Below are 12,236 nucleotides of genomic sequence, written 5' to 3'. Positions count from 1 at the left end.
ACCCCAGGCCCCAAACGGCGGCAGTTCAAACCCCGCGCCAGCTCCACCCCGTTTCTGGCCGGACGCTCGGCGGGAGCCCCGCCGCCCAAGCAGCGCCCACCACCTGGCCTCCCGCTCGGCCCGCAGGCCCAGCCGGGCCAGGCGCGTGGAGTGCGCCGCCGCCGGGGTCCGCGCCGGCCGCGCCGCGGCGCCGCTCCCCACCCCCTCCAGGCCGGCGGGGGGCGGGCCGGGACGTGGCGGCCCGATAGGCGCCCGGGCCGCAATCGCGGGCGGCGGCCCGGAGCCCCTGCCTCGCGCGGCCCGGAAGTCGGCAGTCCGGATGGATCGGAGCACAAGGGCCGCGTGCGCGGGGCTCGGGCCGGGCGGCGGCGGGCGGGCGGAGGGAGCTGGGAGCGGGCGGGGGGAGGGGCGGCGGGAGCCACCCCGCGCCGGGAGCGGGCCGGCGGGGCCGGCTGCGCGGGCGGCGGCGAGGCCTCGGGAAGGATACTTGTTGCACGGTTCTCTGGATGGTGGTGTCTGGGGACTGGGACTCCTTCAGCAGCTGCAGGATTTGCTGAAGTCCTTGCTCGTCAGGTTTCCACTCATACTCCATTTTGGTTTGCTGCAAATAAAGCCAGAGACAGGAAGAGACGGAGCGAATGTTACTACTCCCCATGCACAGGCCCGAGGGCTTCCCGCGCCCAGCAACCGCTTCCTCCCCGCCCGAACGACCCCCGCGCTCCCCAGACGCCGCGGACCTGTCTGGGCCCCCGAAGGAAGTCTCCGCCCGCGAAACCCGGGGAACTGAGCCTGGCAGTTCGGCCACCGATATCTGCTGCTCCAGCCGCCGCGGCCGCCGAGCGCAAGGAGCCGACCAGACTGAGTCACCGCGAATTTGCAATCTGGCCCCAGATCCGCTCACGGGAGCCCCTGGGTCCTAATGCCACGCAGTTTTCTTCAAGCCTAGCCTAGTCGAGTTCCGTCAGATTAATGATTTAAGGGATAATTAGAAGTCAAGTCCTTATCACCCCCACCCCGGCGAAACACTAAGAGATCTAAATTTGGTTATTAGTCATTTTAAGTTAACATGGTGCAAAATAGATGACTGAAACAGTAAAAAACAACAACAAAAACAACGGCTAATTTCCCTGACAGCTGAAATAAAAATGTTTACATTTCAATTTGATATACAAAACCAAATCCATAGTCTCAAATATTAAAAATGCATTGCAATCAAAACTCACACCTAAATAAACACTAAATGTTGCATTTACATTTGCAGAACTTAACTTTTAAATGCATTATTTACTAAAATAAAGTTCAAATTTTGAAGTCTTATATTACATGAAATAAATTCCATCTGAAATAACCACTGTTCACAACTAAGGGTTTTGGGCTGAAGGAAAAACAAGAAAAATACTGAAACTTACAATTGATAGTGTTTACTTTTATTAAAGTGTTTTCTTATATTTTCTTATTTGATTCTCTCATTGGGGAGGTATTATTTGCCTCATGTGGCAACCATGGGACAAAAAAAGATCTGAGCAAATTAACCAAAAGATTAGGAGAATATAGGTTTCTTATACAAGTTGTATTTGTTATCATCAATTGAAACTATTGTATCAGTGAAAGTTTCATTAAAAGTAAATGCTTAAAAACAAAACAAGTATAAAGTATGAATTATTTGTAAAAAAAAAAAATAAATAAATAAATTGAGTCTGCTGAAGGAGTGGATTTTTCATTTGGCCAGACCAGTACGTGATGGTTTGACAGCTGAAATTGTTCCCTTCCTAGGAGTACCTTCCTAGTAGGGGTTAAAAAAACAGACTTTACTGCATCTCTCATTAGCATTATTTTCTTTTCTTTTAACCTTTTCCTTTCTCCTTCTTCACCCTTATTTTTCTGCTTAATATCCTGTAATCCTGCTTTGCTCACCACCTTCTACAGACCTCCTAAACAACCCCCCCCACAAACTGCCATATTTAAAACAAAAAAAGGATCATCGAAACATATCTATTAATAATATTGTAGTGTTTTTATTCTAGGCTTCATTTTGTACGTTTACATGTACGTTATATTTTAGAATGAGATTGTCCTGTTTCTTGCCCAACTTTATATTAAGTATTTAAAGTGTTATAAACATAATAGCATTCCATTGTATTGCTGTGCCATTGTTTTAATAAACTTTTGATTGGTATAATATGTATATAAACCTGTATCTAAAGCATACTAGATGGATTTTTATGAAATGAACACATCTGTGTAACCAATGCCCACATCAAGATATATAGATGATTATCTGTATAAGGTTTCTCTTTGTACCCATTCTGTCATCAACCCACCCCAAAGTAATCTCTATTAAATTCTATCATTATAGAACTTTCTCCTTCCCTTTTTTCTTTTATACTTCAGAAACTTTTGAAATATTTTCACACCTTTCTCTAATTTCACACATATATATAGTTGTAGTTTTTTTTTTTTACAGAACATATTACATACTACACTATTAACTCTATAATTTTAAAAAAATATATTTTATTGATTTTTCACAGAGAGGAAGGGAGATAGAGAGCTAGAAACATCGATGAGAGAGAGACATTGACCAGCTGCCTCCTGCACACACCCCCACAGGGGATATGCCGCAACCAATGTACATGCCCTTGACCTGAATCAAAACTGGGACCTTTCAGTCACGCAGGCCGACACTATCCACTGAGCCAAACCGGTTTCTGCCTAACTCTATAATTTTTTAACACATAATATAGCAAGGCCATCATTACAAGTCATTGCATACAGATTTAACTCACATTTTAATAGATCACATTGGTCTTTGGAATCAATAGAAAATAAAGTGTTCAATCGTTTGTTGACTGGCTTCCGGGTTGCTTCTACTTTTTTGCCACTATGAGGAACACAGCAAAAAACATTCTTGTACTAATGTCCCTACAAAGTAGTGGCAACCCAGTGGACGTATTAGGCCAAAAGTAGTTGTACTTAAAAATTTTGAAGATATTACCAGATTACTTTCTAAAAACAGTTATGCAATTCACACTTACCAGTAATAAATGTTTCCCATATATTCACCAGCACATTCTTCTAATTTTGTGTGTGAATCTAATGGCTAAAAATTTAATTTCTCCTGATGCTGGAATGGGGGTGGATGGGGAACCTAAAAGTCTGAGCCACAGTTGAGTTGGAGCTGCAACCTGTGGAGGTGACATTTGGATAGCTTATTTAACTCCTTAGTTTCCCTTTTGAACAAGAAACTAAAGCCGGGCTCAATACCAGCCAAGCCCAAAAGTTATCGTCACCATATACATCCTGAGGATAACTGCCCCATTATATCATTACTGCCCTTCCTTCTTTACCCTTGCACTCAAATAAATAGAAGTCTTTTTCTTTTTAAACAACTTAGTATGAAGAACATTGAATATGATCAGCCTATGATGATGGGATGGGGGACTGAGATAAACTGTTCCCTCACACCTTACTCGAAGTTATCTGGAGTAAAAGGCTCTCAAAAATACTTGATTGGTAATATCTTTTTAAAAAATATATTTTATTGATTTTGTACAGAGAGGAAGGGAGAGAGATAGAGAGTTAGAAACATCGATGAGAGAGAGTCAACAATCAGCTGCCTCTTGCACACCCCCTACTGGGGATATGCCTGCAACAAGGTACATGCCCTTGACCAGAATTGAACCCGGGACCCTTCAGTCCCCAAGCCGATGCTCTATCCATTGAGCCAAACCGGTCTCAGCTGATTGGTAATATCTTGATAAGAGATCTCAAGCCACTTTGCACTTCCATACTTTTTTTTTATTGTGGTAAAATATATTTAATTATAAAATTTTGCATTTTAACCATTTTAATTGTACACTTCAGTGGTATTTAGTACACTCTCATTGTTGTGCAACTATTATTACCTCTATCAGTGGAACTTACCACATTTTAATAACCTTTAAAATTAGGATCACAGGGTTATTTAATAATGTCTGAAGTATTTCAAGCTAACTAAGCAAAACAGAACTATGAGGCAGAAATAGTTTAAATAGTAAACTGCATCTATATTAATTAACTAGAATATCAAGATCAATACTAGATTTCCTTTTAAATAATTATTCTTTCTACATGTTGAAGAAAGGTCTAAATGTTTCCAAAAAAGGAGAGTAGTAATTCAAATTGAGTATTTAAATTATGCTGAAGGTGCATAACATTCAATGGTAACTCCCCTCCCCCCAAAAAAGGTATTTCAATAAGCCAAGACAATTTTTGAACCATCTAGAGAAGATGGTATCAGAATAAAAAGTATTCTGCAAGAGGTAAGTTATTGTAAAATATCATTTTGGGCTTTCAGAAGACTAAATCTTAAGAGTCCCAAACTATTTAAGAATTTAAATGTACATAAAAAACTAAATTATCTAGAGTTGAGGATGATATGAGGTAACAATGCCAGACTGGTTGATAAAAGTAAAAACATCTAGTTTCTTCCCTGTTAAAGAGGTGGTAAAATATAGTTTAAAAAGCAGGCAGAAGGTCTGGATTCAACCCACTAAGTTTATTTTATTTATTTATTTTTATTAAGATATTATATGTGTACATACCTTACCAATCCCCACCCCCAACCCATTCCCAAACATGCCCTCCCTCCCCATAGTTTTTCCTTCATAATGGTTATGTTTATATGCATGCATACAAGTCCTTCGGTTGATCTCTTATCTCCCCCATATCTCCCTACCCTCCCCGCTGTAATTTGACAGTCTGTTTGTTTCTTTACTGTCTCTGTATCTATCTTTTTGTTCATCAGTTTATAATGTTTCTTATTATCCATAAATGAGTGAGATCATGTGGTGTTTCTCTTTCATTGACTGGCTTATTTCACTCAGCATAATGTTTTCCAATTCCATCCAGGTCACTGCAAATGATAAGAATTCCTTTTTTTATGGCAGCATAGTATTCCATTGTGTAGATGTACCATAGCTTTCTGATCCAATCATCTGCTGACAGGCACCTAGGCTGTTTCCAAATCCTAGCTATTGTAGATTGTGCTGCTATGAACATAGGGATGCATATATCCTTTCTGATTGGTGTTTCTAGTTTCTTGGGATATATTCCTAGGAGTGGGATTACTGGGTCAAATGGGAGTTCCATTTTCAGTTTTTTGAGGAAACTCCATACTGTTCTCCACAGTGGTTGCACCAGTCTGCATTCCCACCAGCAGTGCATGAGGGTTCCTTTTTCTCCACATCCTTGACAGCACTTGTCATTTGCCGATTTGTTGATGATAGCCATTCTGACAGATGTGAGATGGTATCGCACTGCTATTTTGATGTATCTCTCGGATATATATCTATATATCTATATATCTCTCGGGTAATTAGTGACTTTGAGCATGTTTTCATGTGCATCTTGGCCTTCCTTCTGTCTTCTTTTGAGATTCTATTTAGGTCCATTGCCCATTTTTTAATCGGGTCATTTATCTTCCTTTTATTAAGTTGTATAAGCTGTCTGTAGATGCTGGAGATTAAACCTTTATCAGTGATAACATTTGCAAATAAGTTCTCCCATACAGTGGGATTTCTTGTTTTGTTGATGGTTTCTTTTGCTGTAAAAAAGCTTTTTATTTTGATGTAGTCCCATTTGTTTATTTTCTCTTTAGCTTCCATTGCCCTAGGGGCAGTATCAGTGAAGAAGTCCTTTCAGCATATGTCTGAGATTTTGCTGCCTGTGGATGCCTGTAGTATTTTTATGGTTTCCTGTCATGTTTAAGTCCTGTATCCATTTTGAGTTTCAACCACTAAGTTTAAATCCTATTCTTCCACCTACCGTGTTTCCCCGAAAATAAGACATCCTCTGAAAATAAGACCTAGCGCATGGAAAGATAAGACATCCCCTGAAAATAACACCTAGCGCAACTTTGGGAGAAAAATTAATATAAGACACTGTCTTATTTTCGGGGAAACAGGGTAGTAGCTGTGAAAACCTAGACAGTTAATCCCCCTGAGCCTCAATCCCCCAACTATAAAATGATAATATACCAACTCTGTAATAGGATTATAGGTATCTGCTTGGCATACAATATGATTTAAAATACAACAGTTTTAAATGTTACATCAATGGGTTTTAATGCCTACAAGATAAAATCTAATTTCTACTCATGAAAGAAGCTCTTCATGATCTGGTGCATAAAGAGTCGTCCCCTTCAGGGACAACTTTAGTCTCTTACCACTCAACCTCCAACTTTATGCTCCAGCAGCAACACCAACTGCAACTTTTATACCTCTGAGCATCTGAATAGGGTCTGTTCATCTGGAATGTCCTCTTTAAATTTGACCAGCTGGCAAACTCCTTCTTACTGTGCAGAGTTATGCTCATCTATTCAATTTCCAACTATTTATTAGGAGTCTTCTTTGGCACTATGATTGACACTAGATACTATTTGTCTTCTTTGACATTATTCTAGGACCTCCCCAGAAGACTAAAGTGTTTTTTCATTACAGACCTATACTTTAAAACTTTTTCCATCTTAGAAACTGTCATATTGGTTTATAATTATTTCTAGTTTTGTTTTAGCAATAGATCATGTGTTCCTTGAAAGCAATGACAGTGTCCTTTTGCCTTCTTTGCCCGGCAAAGTCTGACTCAATAGATAGTTGTTGAATAAACACTATTGTTACTGCCATGAACTGAACTAAGTAAATATTAACTTGAGCAACTACCATTTGCTGAGCACTGAAGATTCTAAGATCTGTAAAATATCATTCTTGTTCTCACTAAGTTCTCATTTTAGTGAGAGGGACAGATGCGCCATGAATGAATGAATTATGTGAATTTAGTGCAATAGGAAGAGAGAAGAAAGCAAATATATTTGGCCAGGAAAGAGAAAAGTGCTTTTCCCTCATCTGGTTTAGAGCTTTTTTTCTTTTCTTTTCTAATTTCAACTAAATTCAAACAACTATTTACTGAGAAGTCAGATGTTTTCACCTATATTGTGAATCACTACCAATGTGATAAATGTTGCCATCAGTGACGTGATTTCCCATAATGGTGAACAACTCTTGATAGGTTCCAGACAAAATAAGGTACAGATTTCCTTTAATAATTTTGTGCCCAGAAAACTCAGCATTTAATTAAAAATCCTTAAAAAAAAATTCTATGTGCATATGTAAAATAGTGATAGGTTCTACGTTGTGACTATAGCTATAAATAGGTGTTTTCTTTCACCCATGTGACCATCTAGTGGGACACTGAAAAGTCATGCAGTGCCTAAGACAATTATTATTGGTGAACATCTAACACCCTTCAGCCCCACACACTAAGTGAAAATAGCACCTCCAGTTAGAACGACAACACCCAGAGAGAAACACTGCCTCAGTGCAGGAGTATGGTAGGGAAAGCACAAGAGGCTGTGGGGACATTATGCTAACCCAATTAGGAGGTCAGGAAAGACTTTGTTGAGAAAATGGCTTTTTACCTGCGATCTAACAGGAATTACCAAAATGTGAAAGTGAGAGGAAGGCAGGGGCCAGAAGACCTCATAGGCCATGCTAGGAGGATGAGACTTTATCCTAAAGCTAAAAGAAAAGTTGTGAAAGGGGTGATAAACTGATAAAATATATAATCAAATAAAAATAAGGAAAATAAACCCAACCAGCTGCTCAGTTAGTTGGAGCAACATATGTACATGAAAAAGGTTTCGAGTTCTAATCCCAGTTGGGGTACATATGGGAGGCAACCAATCAATGTGTATCTCTCACATTGATGCTTCTCTCTCTCTCTCAAATCAATAAGGTGAGGGTTAAAAAAAATTAGGGAAATAATTATTCCTCCTAGGAAGTAGGCATGGGGAAGAAGAGGTTCATCTAATTTCGTTCTGCATTATGTTAATTTTCATGATGAGCACAAGTTTTTTATAATAAAAATGGTTTAAAAACCCCATCTGGCTGCAATGTAGGAAATCACTGGAAGGGCAAGAGGAGCCACAGAGACCTAACTGTCCAATATGCATTTAAAACAGAGATTTAGTTTGTTAGGAAGGGAAAAGGTTATCATGTTTCAGAGCCAAAATACAACCAAAAGCCTAAGTGATTTGCTGAATCATTTGTTGACTATAAATCATATCTGTAAAAAAATAAAAATAAAAATAAATTTAAAAAAATCATATCTGTAGACTTCCAAAGTACAAAAAGATGCTATAGTAAACACGAAAGAAAAAAAATCAGAGACATCCAAAGGGCTAAAAAGAATATGAAATATATTTAAAATTATTTAGTATCCCAGCTGGTGTGGCTCAATAGTTGAGCATCAACCATGAACCAGGTCATGGTACTGGTCAGTGCACATGCCCAAGTTTTGGGCTCAATCCCCAGTAGGGGGCGTGGAGGAGGTAGCTGATCAATGATCCTCATCATTGATGTTTCTATCTCTCCCTCTCCCATCTTCTCTCTGAAATAAATAAATATATATATTTTAGAGTTATTTAGAAAAGATTTATGAGAATTTAAACTAAAGTGTAGGAAAGAAGGAGAAGTCTAAAGGCAAATGATTACTTACTTTTAAAATATGAGGTTTTTTAATGTCAAAGAATCAAAACGTTGACAAACTTGTTAAGTTATAGCTTGCAGTGGAACTAGAAAGTCCTTTAAGAGGTTCTATGTAGTAATCAGAGGAAAGGGATAAAAAAGAAAAGTGAAAAAAGCAAAACCAACTGTTGAGCCCAGGCTACTTGAGAAAATGAGCTCTCTATCACTTCTCGGCCTTTTGGCTAAGATCAAGTGTGGAGAAAATGAGCTCTACTTGATTAAGGGGCAGGGAGTACAGTATACAGACACCCCGATTTTATACAATGCTGGGAACAAAGGAGTTTTTAAGTTGTCCTTGATTGATTTATTAGGTGAATTATCTAGGTCACCACTAAGAGCTAAAATCATAAACCTCTAGCATTATAATGTATTGTCAACTAAGAGCTGAGCGATTCACAGAAAGAAAAAAAGGAATATAGTACTGTGAAAAATTTAAATAAATGTATTATCAGAATGCCCTTTCAGGAAGACTGTTGAAGATGATGACTAGACATGTGACTCAAATGCTAAAATTTACAAACAAACATTAAAAAAAGAGATTTGTATCAAAGTCAGCAGGTGATAAGGAAAAGTTCAACTCAAACGTCAACCCAATCTACAAGCAGGTACTTCCTAAACACTTCAGCTCATTTAATATTTACCACGCCCCTAGGAGATAGATATTAACTCTATTTTATATTAACTGAGGTTCAGAGAGATGAAGTAGCTTGCTTAGCCAACTTATGGCAGATTGGGCATTCAAAACCAAATCTGTGTGATTCCAAAGTTTGGAATCAGCTTGGTAGTAACAGCAATCCTGTAATCATTTATGAAGTGCTTTTATATGTGCGTTATTTTATTAATTGATCTAAATGCACAAACTCATTTAATTCCATGAGTAGGAACTATTATTATCTCAATTTTACAGAAAGAAACAAGCTTTAAAAAAGTTAAGTAATGTGTCCAAGGTCACAGAGATAGTAAGGGACAAAGACAGGACTCAAGTTATGATGCACCTCACTCCAGAAGCACCTGTGCTGCCATTATTCCCATTATGCTATCTCCACGTGAGAAAGCTTTAACAGAACTCTGGGGTAGACTTCTTGGGCAGACTTTTCTATTTTTCCTATACTTTTCCTGTCTGTTTTCTTAAGTTCAGGTTTAAAAACTACACTTTATCTTTCAGAGTTTAAGCTTTTCATTTAAAAAATATATATTTTTACTGATTTCAGAGAAGAAGGGAGAGAGGGAGATAGAAACATCACTGGTGAGAGAGAATCATTGATTAGCTGCCTCCTGCACACAGCCCCATTGGGAATAAAGCCTGTAACCCAGGCATGTTCCCTGACCAGGAAACAAACCTGTGACCTCCTGGTTCACAGGTCAATGCTCAACCATTAAGCCCGGCCAGCCAAGCTAAGCTTTTCATTTTCAATTAAAGTACAAGACTCATAGAGCAATTCTTCCTATATTTAACTTTTTTTTAAATTCAATTATTATCTGTGTACATATTTTAACATTGCCCCCCCTCCCATGCATACCGTCCCTCCCCAGAGTTTTGTGTCCATTGGTTGTACTTATATGCATGTATCCTATATTTAACTTTTGATCACATCATTTTAATCATCAAAACATCAATTCTGTTGATTTTTACAACATTTTTAACTATCAGAATTGATTTTACTCTCCATGTATGTCAAGCTACTTAAACCACTGGTTCTCAACCCTGACTGCACACTATATTCACTGGGAAGAAAAAGGATGCCTGTCCCCTATGTCCCCCACTGATTCAATATAGGAGTGGGGCTTACACACCTAAACAACTCCCACGAAGTTATAATGTAAAGCCAGCCTGAGATCCATTGTATTGATCTAACAAATCTGGTCCTACAAATTTTCACTAGTTCCTTACTCTGAGAGCAGTGTTCTGGCTGCACTAGAAATGACAGAAAATAGGAGAAAGGGGAATTCAATGCAGATTGTGCTGACTAATATGAAAACACTAGAAAAATGTCTTTGATGAAAACAAAAACATTAGGACATATTGTTTAAAGTCACATCATAATTTGTACTACTTTGGTAAGGACTGCATATATTAGAAGCTATTAAGTGCAATGTTCATTTACTTTGTAATTTACAAAGGCTGAGTAAGGAGTTTCACCTACGTTCTTACAAATGGAAAGTTAGAAAAAGTCAAAATATGGGAGAACCTGGACATGTCTCTGATCAGGAATCACACAGGCAATCCTTCTGTACTCGGGCTGATGCTCAAGCCACTGAGCCACACCAGCCAGGGCAAAGTCATTTTTTTCAAACTCTTACAAAAAATTGAAGAGGTAGAAACACATCCAAATTCATTTGTGAGGCCAGCATTTCCCTGATACAGTGGACACTAGAAGAACACCAAAGACTAGTATTCTTGATATAGATGCAAAATTTCTCAACAAATTACTTGAAAACCAAATTCAACAGCACATTATAAAGATCACACACCATAACAAGTGGGATTATTCTCTGGAATGCAAGAATGATTCAACATCTATAAATCAAACAATGTGACATATCACATTAATAGAATGAAAGATACAAGTCATATGGTCATCTCAATAGATGCAGAAAAAGTATTTGACAAAACTCTATTCATGCATAAAACCTCTCAAATTGGAATAGAAGGAACACATCTCAATACAATAAAGGCTACATGACAAACCCCTAAGTAATATCATACTTATTAGTGAAAGATTGAAATCTTTTCCTCTAAATCAGGAACAAGATAAGGGTGCCCCATTCTCACCACTCCTTCTCAAGCACTACAACTCCTAACTAAAGCAATAAATAAATAAATAAAAGGCATCCACCTCAGAACTGAGTAATTAAAATTGTCTCTATTTGCAAAGGACATGATCTGATACTTAGATAATCCTAAATACTCTTCCCTAATACTAATAAATGAATTCAGTAAAATTGCAGGATGCAAAAACCAGTTATGTTTCTATACACTAACAACAACCTACCTGGAAACACACACACACACACACACACACACACACACAAAACACACACACACACACAATTACAAAAAAAATACAATACATAGGAATAAATTTAACTATGGAGATGAAAGATCTGAAAACTATAAGACATTGAAAGAAATTAAAGATACAAATAGAAAGATGGATTAGAAGAATTGATATTATTAAAATATATTTATTATCCAAAGTCATCTTGATAATGTAAGCCCTATCATGAGTCCAATCCCATTTTTTACAAACATAGGAAAAATTTTTCTAAAATTCACATGGGATGTAAAAGACCCTGAATACATAAGCCATCCTAAAAAAGAAGAAACGCAGAGGACTCACACTTCCTGTTTTCAAACTTATTATAAAACTATAGCAATAAAAACGGTATGGTACTGGAATAAAAAAATAAAATAAAAAAGACACATAGACAATGGAACAGAATTGAAAGCCTAGAAACAAACCCCTGCAAATACAGTCAACTAATATTTTACAAAGGTGACAAGAATACTCAATGGAAAAAAGACAGTCTCTTCAATAAATGGTGCTGGAAAAATTGGACCTTCACATGCAAAAGAATGAAACTAGACCCCTTTTTATTTTTGTTTAAAATATTACATATGTCTCCTTCCCCTCCTCCCCGTGACCACCCCTCCACCCCAAGCCTCTCCTATTC

The 12,236-nt window shown here is 38.1% G+C and overlaps 1 protein-coding gene across 3 annotated transcripts in view; it reads right to left on the bottom strand.

The window, feature by feature from the left end:
• Positions 1-12,236, bottom strand: part of TNPO1 (transportin 1) — an 80,682-nt gene that overhangs the window by 48,637 nt on the left and 19,809 nt on the right. For 2 of the 3 annotated variants that reach the window (XM_045571561.1, XM_036408799.2), the window contains exon 2: positions 488-601. In XM_045571561.1, the coding sequence (XP_045427517.1) occupies positions 488-601 (114 nt within the window). Of the gene's footprint in view, positions 1-487; positions 602-737; positions 897-12,236 lie in introns of those variants that run through there. The other variant, XM_036408800.2, reaches the window with a different exon arrangement.

This window comes from Pipistrellus kuhlii, unplaced genomic scaffold (assembly GCF_014108245.1).
Source record: "Pipistrellus kuhlii isolate mPipKuh1 unplaced genomic scaffold, mPipKuh1.p scaffold_m20_p_4, whole genome shotgun sequence".
In the NCBI taxonomy this organism is placed as follows: domain Eukaryota; kingdom Metazoa; phylum Chordata; class Mammalia; order Chiroptera; family Vespertilionidae; genus Pipistrellus; species Pipistrellus kuhlii.
This window is presented reverse-complemented; position numbering and strand designations above follow the sequence as displayed.